Consider the following 21201-nt stretch of genomic DNA (forward strand, 5'->3'; position numbering starts at 1 on the left):
TGGAGGGAAATAAAAACTGACCACATTGCCTATCCTTACCTGACACGAAACTCTGTGGCCCCTCTCCATCTGTTCACCTGCTACTACCATGTCTGAAACGGCTTTCTCATCACCAGTTTGTGGCTAATTTATTAAAAAAAACAAAGTGGAAAGCACTAATAGTAGTGGGTCAAACTTGCCTGGAAGCCCCCACCCTCTATATACCCCTATAATCAACAGTACCATTCACAAGGTCCATTCTGTCAGGGGTCATTTCAAATATTTGCCAGCGCCTTCACCTATTCTTCACTTATTTTTATTTACAATATTTTTAGACCAGTCTTCGGCAGAAGTGTCTCAAAGGAGTGTACACAAGAGAGATAGAGATAGAGAGATCATAATATGTTAAAATTAATTAAAAACCAGGGGCACGGATAAAGAAGAGCAGCAACAAAATGAAAACAGTGAAGTGGGGGAAAGCTTCCATTTTACTGAAAGTGCCGTGTAACATAAAAAAACCAGGTGGATAGAAGCTGTATGAGCAACCTGAGGGAGAACATTCCATAGTTCTGGGGCTACAACAGATAAGTCCCTGTTTTTGGGGGGGGGGGGTATTCAACCTCACCTTGATACAAGACGGAATTTCAAGTAGGAAAGATATTAAAGGTTGGGCTGTGTCATTTGAAAGACTATTCTCCTTGAGATGGTCACCCTTTGGGCTGCTCGGGTCCAAAAAAGCTGCTTGAATTGGGCAAATGGATAGCCACACAGAGATATTTCAAGACACATGAAATATACCGGTATGTAATGGGTCAGAAAAAGAGACTTTATTTAACAGGGATGGGGAAATCTGTGGCTCTCCAGAGATTGCTGCACTTTGGTTCCCATCAGCCTCAGCCAGTATGGCCCTTGGGCAGGGAGGATGGGAATTGAAGTCCAATAATATCCAGAGGGCGACAGGTTCCTCATCCATGCTCAATTAAAAGGAATGGCAATCCTGATTGGTGTGCTGGTGTGGCTGTTTTAAAGGAGCACGGCACCTGCCTTTCCTAGGTACGCTTCTGGATCATTGGGACTTGCAAGGCCGCATGTTTTCCTAGGCAACCTGAGCATGGCGGGTGGACAATCGAGAGGTGTGCCCACATCATTTGCCTGCTAAAATCTTCTGCAGATGTCCCAGCACTCCTTTGGACTGCAAGGGGGATGTGCTGTTTCTGCTAGAGGTATGTGCTGCTGGTGTGTTCTTTCGTTTCGCCAGCTTCTTTCTGCGCAGGTCTTTTTTCGAAGCTACCAGCGTGAGCCTTTTTTGACCTAATGAAAAGGAACACAAATAAGCATCACATACAGCAGCCCCCGATCGTCCCTCCCCCCCCCACCCTCATCCCCAGCCGTTGCCATCTCTTCCGTGGAGACTTCCAAGCTGTCACTCCTCTGTGGTTACCTGGGGCGAGCTGAAATGATCTCCAGGCGATATTTGCAAGCCAAAACAAACTTGCTTCTTTCGCCTTTCCTTTTCTTGCAGGCCACCAATGTTGCCACACATTACAAATGGAGACAGAGGTGGGCAGCTTGGCTGGTAAAAATTGTTGCAGGCTGGTATTCCGCTCTGGTCAGACCTCACCTGGAATACTGTGCCCAGTTCTGGGCACCACAGTTCAAGAAGGATACTGACAAGCTGGAACGTGCCCAGAAGAGGGCAACCAAAATGGTCAAAGGCCTGGAAACAATGCCTTATGAGGAACGGCTTAGGGAGCTGGGTATGTTTAGCCTGGAGAAGAGAAGGTTAAGGGGTGATATGATAGCCATGATCAAATATACAAAAGGATGTCATATAGAAGAGGGTGAAAGGTTGTTTTCTGCTGATCCAGAGAAGCGGACACGGAGCAATGGATTCAAGCTACAAGAAAAAAGATTCCACCTAAACATTAGGAAGAACTTCCTGACAGTAAGAGCTGTTCGACAGTGGAACTTGCTGCCAAGGAGCATAGCTGCCAAGTTATCCCTTTTTTTCAGGGATTTTCCATTATGCTGAATAGGCTTCCTCGCGAGAAAAGGGAAAACTTGGCAGCTATGCCAAGGAGTGTGGTGGAGTCTCCTTCTTTGGAGGTCTTTAAGCGGAGGCTTGACAGCCATATGTCAAGAATGCTTTGATGGTGTTTCCTGCTTGGCAGGGGGTTGGAATGGATGGCCCTTGTGGTCTCTTCCAACTCTATGATTCTATGGTATGAGAACAGCTTGGTAAGTTGGTTCCTAGCCTAACAGCGACTTCATTCATTCAAGTCCTACCCCTCAATCATAGGCACACTACAGGTGATTAACAGCATAATTAGTAATTACATTGGGTGATTGCACAGGGGTGGGGGTTGTTATCAAGATCACAGTGCGCAGAGAGGTGATTTCAAGCTTTTTCTCTTCTGCCACAATCTCCGTGAAATTCTTCCTCCATTCCGCTCGCCCCCCTGCATGTTAATGCAAACTTAAGCATAGGTGCCAACTCCTAGAGACCGAGGGGTCTTCAGCCCCCTCCCCAGTACAATATTTGAGGGACCCCCCCCAAGTTGATGGGCATTGCCATTCAAATGGTGTGCCTGCACTACATCATGTGATTGATTATGCAGGGCGGAGCTTTCCTCCCCCCACTAAGATTTCATTCAAGTTGGCACTCCTGAACTTAAGCTTTCCTAGCATTTTTTAAACGCTATGTGTGGGGTATGTGTGGCAAATTTCACAAACATTGCTGGTAAGGAAGAAAAGCTTATATATAAAAGTTCAAATATATAAAAGGATGTCATATAGAGGAGGGTGAAAGGTTGTTTTCTGCTGCTCCAGAGAAGCGGACACGGAGCAATGGATTCAGGCTACAAGAAAGAAGATTCCACCTAAACATTAGGAAGAACTTCCTGACAGTAAGAGCTGTTCGGCAGTAGAATTTGCTGCCAAGAAGGGTGGTGGAGTCTCCTTCTTTGGAGGTCTTTAAGCAGAGGCTTGACAGGCATATGTCAAGAATGCTTCGATGGTGTTTCCTGCTTGGCAGGGGGTTGGACTGGATGGCCCTTGTGGTCTCTTCCAACTCTATGATTCTATTATTCTTAAACTGCAATCTCAATAGCAATGATATGGGGGGGGTGGATCACCTAATATTTAATTTCTTAAATCACTGAACTCATTAACCATTAACACTGTCCCATGGAGTCAGGTCTTGGGAGAAAAACCCATTTTACTCAGTGGGCTTAACCAAAAAAAGAGCCGGCACAGAGGCAGGGGTGGAGGAGGTGACAACGCAGCAGACTTAGTGTGCAAAATGTCAGCCTCTTAACTTCTTATGTAGAGCTGTTCAAAAATCCCCTGCAACTCACCTCTGGCTTGCTGGGGATTTGCCAGTGTCGTCCTGGAGATCTTGGTTCCGTGTCTCAGGAAGGAAGAAGCAGAGGATTCCCCCGGCCAGTGCTATGCCTCCAAATATCACCATGGGAATAGCAGGGTGGAACTTGTCCAGGAGACCAACAAGCGGAGCAAGGATGCCCCCTATTCTGGCAGCCATGGAGCACAAGCCTAAACTGCTTTGCCTGGTGGCAGTAGCAAAACACAGAGAGTGATGCCTAAGAGGAGGCGCAGACAGGGGCAAGTTTTCCAGAAGCAAATCAGCCACACCATGCTTAAGGGTCAACAAACATATGTGGTGGGAATGCCGAAATATTAAACAATTTTGGAATGAAATATATGAAGAAATTAAAAAGATGTTCAAAGTAACTTTTAGTAAAAAAAACCCAAAACCTGAAGCATTCCTTCTAAGTATAATTACAAAAGATATTCCTGGCAACCAAAGGAAAGTATTTATTTATGCAACAACAGCTGCCGGGTTGCTTATAGCAAAAAACTGGAAAGGGGGGGGGGGAATCCCATCAATAAAAGAATGGCAAAGTAAACTTTGTGAATATATAAACTTGGCAAGACTCACAGCATTCTTAAGGGGACCAAAAACTAGCAAAAGAATGGGATTGTGTTAAAGAATATATGAAAAAGCATTGTTCTGGAGTAACCATGTTGGTATGTCACGAATGAAGCTTTGCAGGGTTCAAGAAATTGAAAAGTGGTCCGAAAGATGTAAAAATAGAGGTAATTCACAGTAGACACCACAATTCAGAATGATTAGAAATTTCGAGGTCTCAAAATAGAGGAAGGAAGTCAACATGTGTATATGTGTGTAAAGATTATAATGACGGTGTGGTTTTCTTTGTAGGTTTTTCTTTTCTTTTCTTCTTTTGGTTTTTGTCTGTTCTGCTTGGCTTTTAGTTTGTATGTTTGTTTTATTTTTGGACTTTATGTTTGTAATTTTTGTTGTAACTTTGCATTGAAAATAAAAAAATTAAAAAGAAAAAGAAAAAACAAACATACGGTATCTGTTTTGGTATCTCTAACATTCTCAATTGTTCTAGTTACAGGTAGGTAGCCAGCCGTGTTGGTCTGAGTTGAAACAAAATAAAAAAATTGCTTCAGTAGCACCTTAAAGACCAACTAAGTTTTTATTTTGGTATGCATGCACACGAAAGCTCATACCAAAATAAAAACTTAGTTGGTCTTTAAGGTGCTACTGAAGCAATTTTTATTTTATTTTTTTATTTTTATTTTATTCTCAATTGTTTGCAGTCTTAAATTCACTTCACTGCAATTCTGCACCAGTTTACCATTTTGTCATTTTCCTGCACTTCTTCACTTCATTGCATGCAATTTTGCCCAATATTCAATGTTTCACTAGCTATTCTATCAGACATGATGCATTTTTAAAAATGTTATCTTCACCGTCAGGGTTACATCCAACCCAAAGGCTGGCGAGATGTACCGCCACTGTCTTAACCTTATTTGAGCAAAATACACAGAGGATATTTTTTAGAATACAGTATGCTTTGCGTAATAGATCCTCACCTGACAACTGTGGGAAAGACTTCGGCAGAAAACACATATGTGGTTGAAAAGGAGGCAGCCAATGCAGACTTGCCAATAACAGCCAGCACCGTCACGATCACAGGGAAGTCTGGGCAAAGACAGGCAAGTGAGGTTAGAAATCACCAGACCACAAAAAAATCAAGGTAAGGCATTGTTGAAAGACCACAGGCCTAGCAAAATGTTTAATCCAGTTCCGAAATGTCACCTGTGGTCCTAGGGATATCCAGAGCTACTCTAACTCAGGAATGCATGGGTAGTTAAAATGTTTTCTGGTGCCCATTTGCGGAAAGACTGGGGTTCAGTGGTAGAGCAGAGACTTTGCTTATAGAAAGTTCTGGGTACATGGTCGTGGCAGGAAATGATGCTCTACTTGAGCCCCTGGAGAAATGCCATCAAATGCCAGATATTGCTGCGTCACCACATAATGCTAAGCCCTTGTTTTCCTTTATTTTTATTTTATTTCACAACTGCTCATTCCACATTTCAGACTGCCTCCTCTATTGCGGTCAGAGGAGTTGTATTTAAGCTACAGTAACTGCTTCTAAAATTTGCATCTATGTGTATAAACTAGCACATGTAATTGTCATGCAAACCAGTGTGCCCTGTTTTTGTTTTTTTCCAGAAGTTAGTCCCTCGAGGGTCTTGGTGCAAAGAAAGGAATGGGAGGGAAGAAACAGGGAAAGGAGGAAATGGGTGGAACGGAGGAAGGACACAAAGTGTAAGAAAGCAAAGTTGAACAGAGATGCAGCTGGTTACCCAAGGCATCCCTGCAAGGGTATTGCTAGCTACTTAAAAGTCCTGGCGTTCAGGCTCCAAATGTGCCTCTGACAAATAACAGGGTGGGTGGGTGGGTGCACTTTATAGAGCATCCAGCCTCCTTGTAAGCAATCCTTTAAAATAAAATAAAATAATTTAAGAGGCATGGGGCAAAAGATCAGGTCCCCAGTGCAATAGACCCAGAGCCTTGTGGCAATGCCAATTTGGCATCCCATAATAACTCCACCAGTGCTTGGCTGCTATGTCTTCTTCACATACCTCAGGGGATCCCTGAGCACCTGAAACAGTCAAGGGCTTGTGGGTCGTATTTTGCAACGAGGGATATTGAACTCCAGCTCCCATCACCCCCCAGCCAAGATGGTCAATGCTCAGGGATCATGGGAGTTGAAGTCGGGAACATCTGGGCAACCGCAGGTCCCCCTTGCCTGCCTTGCCAAGCTTGCGTTGGACTTTTTTTTTTTTTGCTCCCTCAAGCGGCTTTTTGTACCTGTTGGAATAGCAGGGATGAGCAAGCACACGACTCCACTCAGGAGAAGCCAAGCAGCCTGGCATTTCTTCCTCCCCATCCACTGGAGGAGGAAGATACAGGAGGCTCGAGATGGTATTTCCACAGCTCCAAACACAAGCTGGGTCATGTAGATGTCCAAGCCAAAATCCCCAACATGAAGGCTCACTCCGTAATACACAAGACTGTCTGCAAACCTGAGGAGAAACAAAGCAAAAAATTACTGTTCATTCTGCATTTATTACTATTGTTCATTTTAATGTCTGGCTCACCCAGACCCATCGCTAAACTTCTCCACAAAAGAATGCAATAACGCAGCCTTGGGTGAAGAATTCAGTTTCTTCAGACTCTAATTTTTCATTTTAAATGGGAGAGCACATTCCTAGCCCTCCAGGCAGTGTTTGGAACCTGTTATGTACTGAGCTGAATCATAGAACAATAGGATCCAGAATCAGCAGTCTGATTGGTCCGCAGGAGCCACCCAATCCAACTCCAGGTGGAAGTGAATCCGCAACCTGATTGGCCTGCAGGAGCAGCCAATCAGGCTGCTGGCAGAAGTCAATCCACAAACTGATTGGCCCACAGGTGTAGCCCTGAAGTAGCCAATCACGCAAAGCCCATTGTGTAAATAATGTATATAAGCAGATGGTTTTGGGAAAAGGGCATTCTTCTTCTTTTCTTCTCCTTGATGACTAAGAGCTGAATAAAGAGCATGAAATTCACTCTCGACTCCGAGTATATTTCAGAACCGCTGAAACAGACTCTACTTTTGCTGCCTGAGACTGCCCAGCTGCCCTTCTGGAAAGTATAATAAAACAACAACAAACCAGAAGGTCTCATTCAAGATAGATAAAAACAGCCTAAAAACTATGCCTGTAGCGTATGCCATTATCTTGTTTTTACATCTGGGACACAGCATACGCATTTTGCCCATTCCCAAAAACATTCCTTTGCATACCCTCCGACATGGGTAGGCAAACTAAGGCCCGGGGACCGGATCTGGCCCAATCGCCTTCTCAATCCGGCCCGCGGACGGTCCAGGAATCAGCGTGTTTCTACATGAGTAGAATATGTCCTTTTATTTAAAATGCCTCTCTGGATTACCTGTGGGGCCTGCCTGGTGTTTTTTCATGAGTAGAATATGCGCTTTTATTTAAAATGCATCTCTGGGTTATTTGTGGGGCATAGGAATTCGTTCATTCCCCCCTCCAACATTCCTCCGATGAAAATAGGGACGTTTCTGACTCCCCCACAACTGACCCTCTTCAACCCCCCTATTTTTTTGTCCCCCACCCCCGAGCATTTCCATGACCACTACTACCAATGGCACACAAAACACCCACCCACTCCACCATCATGAGAAAACCCCTTAATCCCGGTTTTGTTTTGTTTTATTCTTTGCTAGATTTACAACAAGAGAGGCACACGCCAATGAACAAATTTTAGAAAGGGGCAAGATTAGACGCATCCACACAAAGCATTTAAAAAGAAAGAAAATCGGGACTCCACTCCCTGTTTCTTCCCGGTCCTCTACCTTTTGTAATTCCAGGACTGTCCCCGGAAAACCGGGACACTTGGAGGGTATGCGTTTATTCTGTTTGATGGAGAGATATGCATGCAGGTGCCAATGGCTGCTTTTTATCACATGGCTCTGCTTGAACCGGTCCGTGGCAGTCACTGCCAAAGCCCTTCTCCCATCCTTTCCCCATCTAAAGTAAGGTAAGCAGTGACTTGAAAGAGGACCACCTTAGGGGCACCCTCTTTGCGGAACACGCTCTCTAAGGAGGCCTGCTTGGCACCAACTCTGCTGTCATATTTGACACGGCTTTTTGTCTGTAAGGTTGGGCAAAGTTTTTGTTCCGCCCATTCCACTGATTTTCATGCTTCCTTTGAAGCTTGCTGCTCTTTCGTTTATTCGACCACACTTGATATTTAAGAATTGTTTTCTGGAGCGCATGAACTACACCAGGGGTCAGCAACCTTTTTCCGCCGTGGGCTGGTCCACCGTCCCTCAGACCATGTGGTGGGCAGGACTATATTTTGAGGGGGGGGGATGAACGAATTCCTATGCCCCACCAATAACCCAGAGATGCGTTTTAAATAAAAGCACACATTCTACTCCTCTAAAAACACCAGGCAGACCTCACAAATAACCCAGAGATGCATTTTAAATAAAAGGACATATTCTACTCATGTAGAAACACGCTGATTCCCGGACCGTCCGTGGGCCGGATTGAGAAGGCGATTGGGCCGCATCCGGCCCACGGGCCTTAGGTTGCCTACCCCTGAACTGTGCTTTCATTGCCACCCACCCTGCAAATTTTACTAAGAGTGGCCTTGAAATATTTTAACCAACGAAAGTTAATTCTCAGTCTTAGACCAAACAGAGCTTCATTAGATAGAAGTCAAAGGTTTTGCTATAAGCTATTGATTATTTTATACCTAGAGAACCAATAAGAAGGAAGCTTTATCTCGTGATGCCTTTCCATGTAGACATTGGAATTTTTTTTAAAAAAATATTTTGTACTGAATTAATATAGTTTGGAATACTTACCAGACTATGACCATGATTAAAGTCAAAATCCTTAGATGCGGCTTCTTGAAAATATCCAGGATATTCCCAGATTTCACCTTCTCTTCTGGAGTGAGCTTCAAAATGTGCAAGACAAGACAGACACAGAACATCAGCCATCAGACCCATCTGCCAGGGCAGCTGTGCTGGCTTGCGCTGATGGGAGTTTTAGTCCAAAACAGCTGGAGTGCCAGGTGGGTTAGCATGTTGAACTAAGACTGGAGAGATTCCACTCAGCCACAAAATTCACAGGGTGTACTTGGACTTGTCTCCCCCAAATCTCACAGGCCTATGAGGAATTAGGAGAGCATGTAAGGCCGATCAGGGGAACCTTTGGCCCTCCAGGTGTTCTTGAAATACAATTCCCATCATCCCCAGCCACTGGCCATGCTAGCTGAGGCTGATGGGAGCTGTAGTTCCACAATATCTCATGGATGTTCCCCACACTGGATGTAAGCCAGGCACCCCCAAACTCTGGCCCTCCAGATGTTTTGGATTACAATTCCCATCATCCCTGACCACTGGTCCTGTTAGCTAGGGATCATGGGAGTTGTAGGCCAAAACATCTGGAGGGCCGCAGTTTGGGAGTGCCTGATGTAAGCTGTCCTTCTTACCTCCTTGGAGAATGGGTGGAATATACATTTGTAGTAAAGTAAAGAAAATGAGAAGGCAGAGGTGGTTTGGAGGGACAGGTTGACATCTAAATATGGTAGTAGATACTCAAGGTAGATAAACCAATCTTTTTTTTAAGTCAAATGCAGTTTGATGAGGGACTCTAACATCGCAGGGCAGGGATCTCCCTTTTTCCAATGATCTTGTTTTCCCTTTCCCCATTGCACTATTTGCTTTTTCCATATCCTCCCCAGACATTTTCAGAAAAGGAGCAATAGAAATCCCAGGCTTTGCTACCTGGTTGAGTAGTTCTTCTGAGATGGCTCGTTTGTTAATGGAAGCGGCCTTTCGAAGCTCCTTTTTGGCTTCCTCGACCTTCCCTTTTGTCACAAGCCATCGCGCAGACTTGGGAAGAACCCTGTAAAGGACAAGAGTTTGTGAAGCACAGCAAGCGCATTAACCTGGAAAGGAGCTGAGATGGCTTCCTGTTTCTGGTGGTGAGAAATGGCTGACTCCCATAAGATCGGACCTCAGCCATGCTGGTAATTCAGGGTTGATATGGGGGTAATTAGCCCTGGCAGACTCCCCAGGGTGGGGAGGACTGTCTCATAGACCCGCAGATTGTCCAAGATTTTCAGCTTGCATCAAGGTGCAAGCGGCAGGACACTGGGTCCCAGAGCACAACACAGCTGGCACTCTCTGAAACCACTCTCATAGCCAGAAATATCTGTTTGATAAAATAATTAGATTTGGACAATAAACAGACATAGTTTGGACCGAAGAAGACTGAGGAAAAAACCTGCAGAACTGCACAGTCCCTGGTGTTTAAGATCGGACTTCAAAGAGATTCTCATCATGGTGTTTGGATTATGGAGGTGATTGGTACGTTCTTGTTTTCTTCTCAATACCTACCGTACAATTGTTTTTCTATGCCAAGCCTCATTAAGAAACCTACTTAAAAAAAAAAAAGTACAGATGGACTTCTATTTATAATTAAGTATTCAATTGCACAGCTTTACTTAGCCTTGAAAGACTTGATAAAGATAAAAGAAGAAACAAGATGTTAATATGACGCAGCACAGAAAAATGCAGTTCATTCATTTTCAGCTTTGTATTCTTGTTATAAAAAAGTGTGCCTAGACATTCTGTTGTTGCGCCCATAACCTAGGTTTAAGGTGCCATTTAGCTCCTAGCTTTCAAATATTGGTTTCTAACCCCGACTGAACACAGAAGAATGTTGGGAGGAACCATCTGGGGAACCCCCAAGGGAAGAAGACTCAGAGCCCGGGAAGTGGTGATGGGACAATGATGAGTGGCCAGAGGGAGAAGAGGGAGAAAACTGGGAGGAGGAGATATTGGAAGCTGGAAAAGTAACTGGGTTTGAGTGAGCAGGAAGAGACTGTGGCAGAGAGCAGGGCAGAGGCAGAGGCAGAAGACGAGGCTGGAGAGGAGGGGGGCCAAGAGGCAGAGGTGAGTCTGGCTGGAGAAAAGACACTGGTGTCTCCCCCTCCTGCTGTGACAAAATCCCCTCCCCCTGGTCTCCAAGAACCAGGAGAGGCATGAAAAGGGCGGGGGAGAGGTTGGCTGCATACAGACACAGTCTCTGATTGCTTGGGGAAAGCCCTGGAGAGGAAGGGACTTAAGCAGCTGTGGGAAGGCGGGGACCTTGAGTCTCCACTGCTTCATAGGGGCAAAACCTACCAGAAATGAGTTGCTGTGCTCATTAGACCCTACACTCCTGTGTAGATCCTGTTTTTGCTAATAAAGAGTTAACTCCAACTTGCACAGTGCGATTTACAGCCGGCTCGCTCCTGTCTCATTTCTGGCCCTTTTGCACACTCACCATATGTAAAAAAAGAGGGCAAATGCCGGAGCAGAGCCAGCAATCTGGTAGAGTCTCCAGTCACGAATGGCGTACGCCAAGCCAGCCAAGGCCATCTGCCCAAGAGCGTTGCTGCAGTGGCTGATGATCATCGCAAGCGGGCGATAGGAAGGCCCAACCCACTCTGAAGCTAAAAGGGTTCAAGTTACAGTCAGTACCTGAAAATTAAAAGACCTTGCCATTGACAATCGCTTGCATATTTTAAAACAACCCTGACTTTATTGTTGGCTGCTTTTAAATAACCACGTAAATTACAAGAGCAAAGTATATTTCTAGGTGGGCAAGAAAGAAAAGTAACCACAGATGTTGATGAAAACTCCTTGTTTGCCCCCACTTGTACCCCCAGCGCCATTCATGCAGCCACACGGAAGAGGCTACATTGGTAGCAAACAGAGGAGCATTTTGACCCATGCAAATCGGGACTGAGTTTTGCATTTATTCCAGGAACACACCAGCTGTGTTGCTAGAAGAAGAAGAATCATAGAATCATAGAGTTGGAAGAGACCACAAGGGCCATCCATTCCAACCCCCTGCCAAGCAGGAAACACCATCAAAGCATTCTTGACATATGGCTGTCAAGCCTCTGCTTAAAGACCTCCAAAGAAGGAGACTCCACCACACTTCTTGGCAGCAAATTCCACTGTCGAACAGCTCTTACTGTCAGGAAGTTCTTCCTAATGTTTAGGTGGAATCTTCTTTCTTATAGTTTGAATCTATTGCTCCGTGTCCGCTTCTCTGGAGCAGCAGAAAACAACCTTTCACCCTCCTCTATATGACATCCTTTTATATATTTGAACATGGCTATCATATCACCCCTTAACCTTCTCTTCTCCAGGCTAAACATACCCAGCTCCCTAAGCCGTTCCTCATAAGTCATTGTTTCCAGGCCTTTGACCATTTTGGTTGCCCTCCTCTGGACACGTTCCAGCTTGTCAGTATCCTTCTTGAACTGTGGTGCCCAGAACTGGACACAGTACTCCAGGTGAGGTCTGACCAGAGCAGAATACAGTGGTACTATTACTTCCCTTGATCTAGATGCTATAGAAGAAGAAGAAGAAGAAGAAGAAGAAGAAGAAGAAGAAGAAGAAGAAGAAGAAGAAGAAGAAGAAGAAGAAGAAGAAGAAGAGGAGGAGGAGGAGGAGGAGGAGGAGGAGGAGGAGGAGGAGGAGGAGGAGGAGGAGGAGGAGGAGGAGGAGGAGGAGGAGGAGGAGGAGGAGGAGGAGTTTGGATTTTATATCCCGCTTTATCACTACCCTAAGGAGTCTCAAAGTGACTAACAATCTCCTTTCCCTTCCTCCCCCACAACAAACACTCTGTGAGGTGAGTGAGGCTGAGAGACTTCAGAGAAGTGTGACAAGCCCAAGGTCACCCAGCAGCTGCATTTGGAGGAGCGGAGACGCAAACCCGGTTCACCAGATTATGAGCCCATTGCTCTTAACCACTACACCACGCTGGCTCTCCTGCAACATGGTCTTGTACTCTGAGGTTATTTCTTCCCTAGCTGAGAGAGCCAGGGTTAGCATGTTGGACTGGGAACTTGGAGACCAGGGTTTGAAACCCCATGTGGCCTTGAAGCTCACTCAGGGCTTATCCACACATTCGTCAGCTGGCGCAACGGGTCAGTGCATCCAGCTGTTAACCAGAAGGTTGGTGGTTCGAGTCCAGCCAGGGACGGCTGTGGGCAAGATTCCTGCATTACAGGGGGTTGGACTAGAAATCAGGGGTCAGCAAACTTTTTCAGCAGGGAGCCGGTCCACTGTCCCTCAGACCGGACTATTTTGGGGGGGGGGGGAATGAACGAATTCCTATGCCCCACAAATAACCCAGAGATGCATTTTAAATAAAAGCACACTCATTAAATCTCCAAAATAAAGATATAATTATATAAATCTCCAAAATTATATTTAAAATAATACATAATATATAATTATCTCTCTTTTTTGAGATTTAATGATTGTGGATTTTTTCTTTCTTCTTTCCTCCCTTTTTTTTCTTTTTCCGTTATCTTATTTGTATTTGTTATATTTGCTATATTTTAAAGAAATGAAATGAAGATTTATTTATAAATAAAAGCACACATTCTATTCATGTAAAAACATGCTGATTCCAGGACCGTCCGCGGGCCGGATTTAGAAGACGATTGGGCCGCATCCAGCCCCCGGGCCTTAGTTTGCCAACCCGTGGACTAGATGAATTGGCATTTGCTATCCAGATGTTTTGGACTTCGGCTCACATCTGGAAGACCCCGATTGGAGAAGGCTGATTTTTTATTTTTTTTATTTTTTGGATGGCAGGGGCCTGAACTTCCCCAGAGAAGCTGAAGTGTCTTACTTAACGCTGCCATGCTGATACTGATCCCGGCAAAAGCAGCGCCCACGATGAATCTCAAGGCGATGTAGAGGTAGAAATTTGGTGCGAAGCCTGCCCCGACACCAAAGGCGCCCATGAGGAGGAGGGTGAGCAATATCATCCGTTGGCTTCCAATCCTGGAGGAGGGAAACAAAATGTGGGACAATCTACAAGAGGCAGTTCAATAACGCCCACCTGCCTCACAAAGAACTCATAACCCACTTACTCTCAGCAACCGGAAACATAACCAGACACTGGAGAGACCTGTCAGGAGTAAGCATAGAATCATAGAATCATAGAATTGTAGAGTTGGAAGAGACCACAAGGGCCATCCAGTCCAAACCCCTACCAAGCAGGAAACACCATCAAAGCATTCTTGGCATATGCCTGTCAAGCCTCTGCTTAAAGACCTCCAAAGAAGGAGACTCCACCACACTCCTTGGTAGCAAATTCCACTGTTGAACAGCTCTTACTGTCAGGAAGTTCTTCCTAATGTTTAGGTGGAATCTTCTTTCTTGTAGTTTGAATCCATTGCTCCGTGTCCGCTTCTCTGGAGCAGCAGAAAACAACCTTTCTCCCTCCTCTATATGACATCCTTTTATATATTTGAACATGGCTATCATATCACCCCTTAACCTTCTCTTCTCCAGGCTAAACATACCCAGCTCCCTAAGCCGTTCCTCACAGTATGGGAAACAGTATGGGAAACAGCCTTACTAGAAAAATTAACCAATAAGCTGAAACTGACACGGGAACAAATAGAAGAAGATGGCTTCAACCCGGTATGGTTCCCTTTATCACATACACAGCCCAACAGGACAATGACAAAAATCCACCAACAGCATACAAATCAATATGGCTAACCTGATCCAAAACACTCACCCACCCCACTCACACACGAAACAAAGACCACCACAGCCAACCACAAAGGAACAACCATATCCTAGGTCAGGCATCCCCAAACTGCGGCCCTCCAGATGTTTTGGCCTACAACTCCCATGATCCCTAGCTAACAGGACCAGTGGTCAGGGATGATGGGAATTGTAGTCCAAAACATCTGGAGGGCCGAAGGTTGGGGGTGCCTGTCCTAGGTCAACCCCAACATCTCTCACCACCAAAGGAACACAAGGGAACAGCAAAGAACCTACAAAAGCGACGCTGACAAAAAAACCCCACATATATTAAGCAAAATAGAAACATCGTCCCCCCCCCCGACCCCACCCCCACCTACCTCTCTTCCCCTTTTCTTCCCAATGTCTCAACAAATGAAACTGATTTGTAAAAATGTTATGAAATATATTGCACATATCTTTGTAAACCAATAAAACCTTTAATAATAATAATAATAATAATAATAATAATAATAATAATAATAATAATAATGGAGGGAGTTCAGAACTTGCACCTCGCAGGAACATAGGAAGTTGTCTTATTTTGAATCAGACACCTGGGCTATGTAGCTCTGTGCTGTCAACACCGACTGCAAGTGGCTCTCCACAGAATTTAAAACAGGGATCTCATCCTGCCCTCTTGTGTTGCTGCACATAAAAAGCTTTCCTATCTGCTAGCCGAGAAACCCACGAGGTATTTTCATTCAAAAGGTTATTTTATATCCATAGTGGCTTATTGCAAGATAGGTGATTTTGCTCATTTTTAGTTGCATCCTCATCTATGATCGGGGGCATAGCGCAAATAAAGAAGTTTTATAGAGACAATGGGTAAAACAAACACCATTAGTTGTACTGCTGGATAAGTGTTTAATGCTGATTGTATTTGTACTTGTTTAAAAACCGATGAAAATTTGTTTTTTTAAAAAAATATATATAGAAGTTTTATTAATTTTGTGGTCCTTTCTGTTCTCATACACATTAAAAATATATTTTTAAAAAAGGCTTTGAGGGCCTTTGAACTGGACATAGCTGAGGTGGGGGCTCAGCACATCTAAGAAGCAGGCATGCAAGTTTTGGGTACTTCTGCATTCATGTGGCCTTGGTGTTGCAAAGTGCCTTCCTTCAGCTTCAGCTGGTGGGCCAGCTGTGCCCCTATCTGGACAGGGATAGGCTAACTTCTGTTGTCCATGCTCTGGTAATCTCTGGGTTTGATTACCACAACACATTATATGTGGGACTGCCTCTGAAGATGGTTTGGAAGCTTCACCTGGCATTGAATTTGGTGGCCGGGTTGTTCACCAGGGTAAGATGGCTTGAAACTAGAACTCCAATCCTGGCCCAACTGCACTGCACTGCCCCCCAATTAGTTTCCAACTCAAAGTGCTTGTTTTGACCTATAAAGCCATAAATGGCTCAGGAACGCAACACCTGAAGGACTCCCTCTCTCTTTATGACCCGCCCTTATCCTGAGATCATCATCTGAGGCCCTTCTTCAGGTGCCTCCTTCACAAGAGGTCTGGAGGGTGGCAACACGATAACAGGGCCTTTTCTGTGGTGGCTCCCCATTTGCAGAACGCTCTCTAGGGTTGCCAGACTCAACAGAGGACAGGACTTCTGTGCCTTTAATTGCCCTGCTCTCTTTTTGAGTCTGGAAACCTTAAAGAGAAACCAGCAGACCCTTTGCTTGGAAATTAAACAAAGGGTGTCCTGGTTTCTCTTTAAGGTTTCTAGACTCAAAAGAGAGCAGGGCAATTAAAGGCAAAGAAGTCCTGTCCTCTGTTGAGTCTGGCAACCCTAACTCTCTCCCCAGAGAGGCTTGCCTGGTGCCTTCATTATACACCTTTAGGCGCCAGGTGAAGACGTTTCTCTGCAACCAGGCCTTGGGCTAATTGAACCATCTTATTAACTATGGGGGTTATTGTTCTTTGTTTGCTACTGTGTTTCATATTTTTGTGTTTTTATATTGTGATCCTCAGACAAAGGGTGGTATATGAATTTTACCAGAACAACAACAACAGGATCCTGATCATGTGAAACCCACCAGCAGAAAAACACAACCTTTACTATATTTTGAAGTGCAGTGCACTTAGCTGATGGTGTTACCTTAGTTGTTGTCCAAAACTACCTGAGGTAATCTCTAAGCTAAACTGATGTGCCAGTTCACTAAGGTCACAGTGGATCAATTTCTTCATAAAATATCAGTTGTGGGTTCTGTCCTGCCCTTGCTTCTTCTAGAACAGGCATCCCCAAACTGCGGCCCTCCAGATGTTTTGGCCCACAACTCCCATGATCCCTAGCTAACAGGACCAGTGGTCAGGGAAGATGGGAATTGTAGTCCAAAACATCTGGAGGGCCGAAGTTTGGGGATGCCTGTTCTAGAAATATGTTTTGCCTCTCAGGCACACCCTGAGAATCGCTGCTCACACTCCTCTGACTGGGCGTTCCAGTGTTCAACTGGAAGAACAGGAAAAGTTTGTGGGTTTTTTTCTGCAAAGGCACATAGAAAGTGCAAGGAGCTAAGCCATCTTTTCTTAAAATTAAATTTGTACACCGCCCTATACTCACAGGTAGGGTTGCCAGACTCAATAGAGGACAGGACTTCTGTGCCTTTAATTGCTCTGCTCTCTTTTGAGTCTGGAAACCTTAAAGAGAAACCAGCAGACCCTTTGCTTGGGAATTAAAGGCACAGAAGTCCTGTCCTCTATTGAGTCTGGCAACCCTACACAGGTCTCAGGGTGGTTACAACACAAAAACACAAGATAAAAACACAAAATACATAACAATAACAATAACAACCCAATCTTCCACCAGGCACTGCCCATACATTTGAAAAGCCATGAGGACCAGAAACTTGGTTGTTATTATTAAATGGAAAAGTAAAAGACGGGATACTGCATTGCCAGCAACCAGCTGGAGATGTCTGCATCTGGGACCTTCTGCATCCAAAACAAGTGTTCAATAAATATAATAGGTAAACAGCCTCAAAGTTGTGGGCAAATCCCCTCTCCTCTAAATGACTGAAATACCCCCCCCCCCCGTTCACCAGCTGCAGCTGGAGTGGCCAATTTCTCTCAGCCGCAACATGAAATCTCAAAAGTTACGCTTACCAGTCGCTCAGTGGGCCAAAGACCAAGGCTCCCACAAGAAGACCAGACATGTAAATGGATTGAGAGATGTCTTTTAAGTCCTTTCGGTCGCAGACCAAGTTGAACTGAAGGAAAAGAAGAAGAAAATGCCTTTTCCTTCCGTCTCCCGGCACTGAATGTCCTGTTTTTTGGTCCAGCGCTCCGCTGATGATGGCCAGAATGCATCCCTTCTGATGCCCCAGTTTGGGGGGGAGGGAAATATTGGCGGGTGGGTGTTTCTAAAGGACCATGGGATCTCTCCCATGTGAGTGTAAAAAAGATCCCCAAAGGGAAGGAAGTTTTAAAACCATGGATCTCTCTCTCTCTCTCTCTCTCTCTCTCTCTCTCTCTCTCTCTCTCTCTCTCTCTCTCTCTCTCTCTCTCTGTGTGTGTGTGTGTGTGTGAGAGAGAGAGAGAGAGAGGGGGGGGCAGGGAGAGAGCCACTTCACTCCTCAATTTCTTAGGGTGCTGGAGCCCTGACATTTAATCGCTCCATAGTCCAAGACACTCCAGTCATCAGAAAAATCTGAATACAGACATCCCTAAGGACCCTCTCAGGTGTTGAGCACCAGAAGGAGCTCTCTTGGGGTCTCTACCAGCCCCCAAAAGCAAGGGAACCACAGCCTGGAAGAGGTCATTCTAGGTGGCCGAACTGGGGAACTCCCTCCCCACAGGAGGTGTGTCTCCCATCTCCCCTGTACAGTTCACCTGGCCTTCGACAGCTCGGCTGTTTTGCCTCGTGAGACCTGTCTCTACTCTGCTATACACTGTTTTGTTTTGAATGGTTCCAACCTGTGTTTTTAAATCATTTTTAACTGTTTCGCTTTAAAAATCAATCAATCAATTTTATTGTTGTAACCTACCCTGGGAACTCCTGGTTAAGAATGGACGCAAATTGTAGCCCAGTTAATTTATATACCACATTATTATCAAAACCTCTAAGCCAGGCATCCCCAAACTTTGGCCCTCCAGATGTTTTGGACTACAATTCCCATCTTCCCCGACCACTGGTCCTGTTAGCTAGGCATCATGGGAGTTGTAGGCCAAAACATCTGGAGGGCCGCAGTTTAGGGGTGCCTGCTCTAAGCGGATTCCATTACATATAAATTATATATTAAAATTGCTGGTAAAAATGAGATGTTAAAAAGAAGTTAGCCTCTCCCCCCCCCCCTTCAAAATAAAAGCAGCAGTTTTGAAAATTTACCTCTTGAAACAAAATTGCATATATCAAAATGCATGTCAAAACAATTATCCCCTTGGCTGGCCACTCATTGCAATAATTAATTTGTATTGTTCTTATGTTTTGTAGTGCTTATATATATACATTGTGGTACACCACCTTGATCTTTTATACGAGTTGGCAGCTAAAAGACTTAAAGAAGGCCACTAGTCTATCCACAAGTCATTTCCTGTCCTGTCAGTTTCGCTATCCAGATCTTTAACTGTAGGGTGCAGGGGAATACCAATGTTGAAATCACTTTAGAGCTGTCTAGTACAAATCCCACATAGCACACAAGCGCATCCGCTTCAAGAGAGACAGAACCATGTTTTGCTAACACGGAATGTACAGTACTATACTCACCTCGGTGAGCAACGACGGCTTTGGATCTGTGGGGTACACCCAACCATCTCGGCAGCCTTCTGTGGAATTTCGTCCATCTTTTATGATTGAATCGATATCCCCTTTCACAGGACTAAACATGGAACATTCCTCAAAAGAGCCATCTAGTTTCCTGGGAATGGTCAAGTTCAGCTGCTGCTCTTGGGTCAGGTTTTGGGTAATATTCAGGATCCAGTTCGTGTTGCAGTGGTGAGGCACGTCCATGACAATGAACACTTGTCCGAACATGTGAAAGGGAGTCAGGAAATTTGGGATGCAGATCAGCAGCACCAGCCATTTCTGAAACCTCCCGAATTCTCCGATCACCTTCAAGATGTCTCCAAATCTGATCATTCTGGGTTTCTTTGGCAGCCGGTCTGTATTGCTCTCACATCTGGGGACTGAAATTAATCTTTAAACTAAATTGTGGCTATGGATAAGGTGAATAATTAATCAGGCTTTGGCATCTGATAAACTTGAGGAATCTATCCTGTCAAAAGGAATTGAGCTTCAGTGTGTAATGTTAAGTGTACACCATACTTTTGAAGGACATTTAGAGCAGACCCCCCCTCTCTCACAAAGAACTTGGGAACCATAGTTTGCCCTACAAAACTACAATTCCCAGCACCCAGCACCAAGAATTCTAGTGGGGTGGGAATGTTGGACTGGTAATGTTGTTCAGATGCCTGATGATCGTCTTCCAAAGCAACTTCTCTATTCCACATTTAAGAATGGAAAGCGTAATGCCGGTGGACAACAAAAGAAGTCGACAACAAAAGAAGGCAAATCTTTAAAAATGTAGTATAAACACCGACAACTGGGAGACACTGGCCTGTGAGCACTCCAGTTGGAGAACAGCCTTCACCAAAGGTGTCATGAACTTTGAAGACACTTGAACTCAGGATGAAAGGGAGAAACGAGCTAAGAGGAAGGCACATTTGGCAAACCCTCACCGTGATCAACTCCCGCCCGTAAACCAATCCCCCACTGCGGATGTGTCGATCCAGTCACTTACGGACTCACTGTTAAGACCGTTTTCATGGAAGACAACCCCACTTGGCTATGAGTGATTGCTAAAGAAGAAGATTACAGTGATAATTGCAAATTATTGCAGAAATGAAAAATCAGAAACTGCAAGAACCAAAATTGTCAGATTCTTCCATCCCTGCTCTGGAATAAAACTCTTCACTGCCCAGAGTCAGGCAAGCTGTTCTATGAGGAAGCTTTACCACTGAATCTAGGCACCACCACTATTCCTGAACTCTGGATGAAAGAAAGAAGCGCCCAGTTTCACACCTTTATCTCTACACACACAAGATGCACCACATAAACCTTTGCCAATGCTACTTACCTCCTTCCCTTGCACCTCACAGCAGGAAAAAAAGAGAAGGAAGTCTACGGAGGGAAATGCACCGTGGAGGAAAGTCGGCAACACCGAGGCGGTTGAGACATCAGTAGGAGGTCAACACACCCTGAAATGGGCACCTCCATGAGAGATTACCATCTTCGCCGGTTGATGTAAACTTGTGCAATATATCAAAGGATGGTTGCATTCAAAGCAACATACTGTATAGAGGAAGAGGCGAGGCAAACCTGTTTGAATCACAGAATACCAGACGATCTGAAAAGTCAACCAATGGTGGCTAGTGCTCACTGGAAGCTACAACCAGGTAAGCCAGAGGAGGCACACCAATTTAAGAAGGGGGCCCAAACAAATGGCACTTTCCCTAGAGATTCCTGAAACCGGCATACAGCCGAGTGGCTGTGCGATTGTCGCAAGGGATAGCAAACAAGCATTTTGCACAGCCGGCTTCCCCCGGAAACCAACACATTGGCCCATCTAGCCAACTCAGGTGGAGAGTTTTCCCTACCCCGTTCCCGGAGATCATCGGGAACTGCCTGATACCAATCCACATCATCTAATTCAGTATTATCTACAATGACCCTCAAGGGACTCTCTAGGGAT

General features: G+C 45.0%; 1 protein-coding gene across 2 annotated transcripts; it reads right to left on the reverse strand.

The window, feature by feature from the left end:
• Window positions 1–584: 584 nt before the first annotated feature.
• LOC118091911 (solute carrier family 22 member 13) lies at window positions 585–20723 on the reverse strand. Of its 2 annotated transcripts, XM_088654455.1 has the most exons (12): window positions 20587–20723; window positions 19218–19636; window positions 17618–17721; window positions 13603–13757; window positions 11233–11401; window positions 10302–10340; window positions 9687–9807; window positions 8760–8854; window positions 6188–6402; window positions 4903–5011; window positions 3336–3545; window positions 585–1290 (listed from the first exon to the last, which is right to left on the reverse strand). In XM_088654455.1, the coding sequence occupies exons 2-12, from the start codon at window positions 19587–19589 to the stop codon at window positions 1197–1199; spliced, it is 1683 nt and encodes a 560-aa protein (XP_088510581.1). In that variant the 5' UTR covers window positions 19590–19636; window positions 20587–20723; the 3' UTR covers window positions 585–1196. The 2 variants fall into 2 exon arrangements, with proteins under 2 accessions (XP_088510581.1, XP_060136909.1); XM_060280926.2 differs by lacking the exon at window positions 10302–10340.
• Window positions 20724–21201: the final 478 nt, after the last annotated feature.

This window comes from Zootoca vivipara, chromosome 11 (genome assembly GCF_965207765.1).
Source record: "Zootoca vivipara chromosome 11, rZooViv2.hap1.1, whole genome shotgun sequence".
NCBI classification, from domain to species: Eukaryota; Metazoa; Chordata; class Lepidosauria; order Squamata; family Lacertidae; genus Zootoca; species Zootoca vivipara.

What these genes read in the sequence shown, in the direction of transcription:
- LOC118091911 (XM_088654455.1), bottom strand. Translation starts at nt 19,589, where the DNA reads ATGATCAGATTTGGAGACATCTTGAAGGTGATCGGAGAATTCGGGAGG. An exon ending in AGCCGTCGTTGCTCACCGAG is followed by an intron (nt 17,722 to 19,217) that starts GTGAGTATAGTA and finishes CTTTTCCTTCAG; the next exon opens with TTCAACTTGGTCTGCGACCG. An exon ending in CATCCCTGCTATTCCAACAG is followed by an intron (nt 5,012 to 6,187) that starts GTACAAAAAGCC and finishes GTCTTTGCCCAG; the next exon opens with ACTTCCCTGTGATCGTGACG.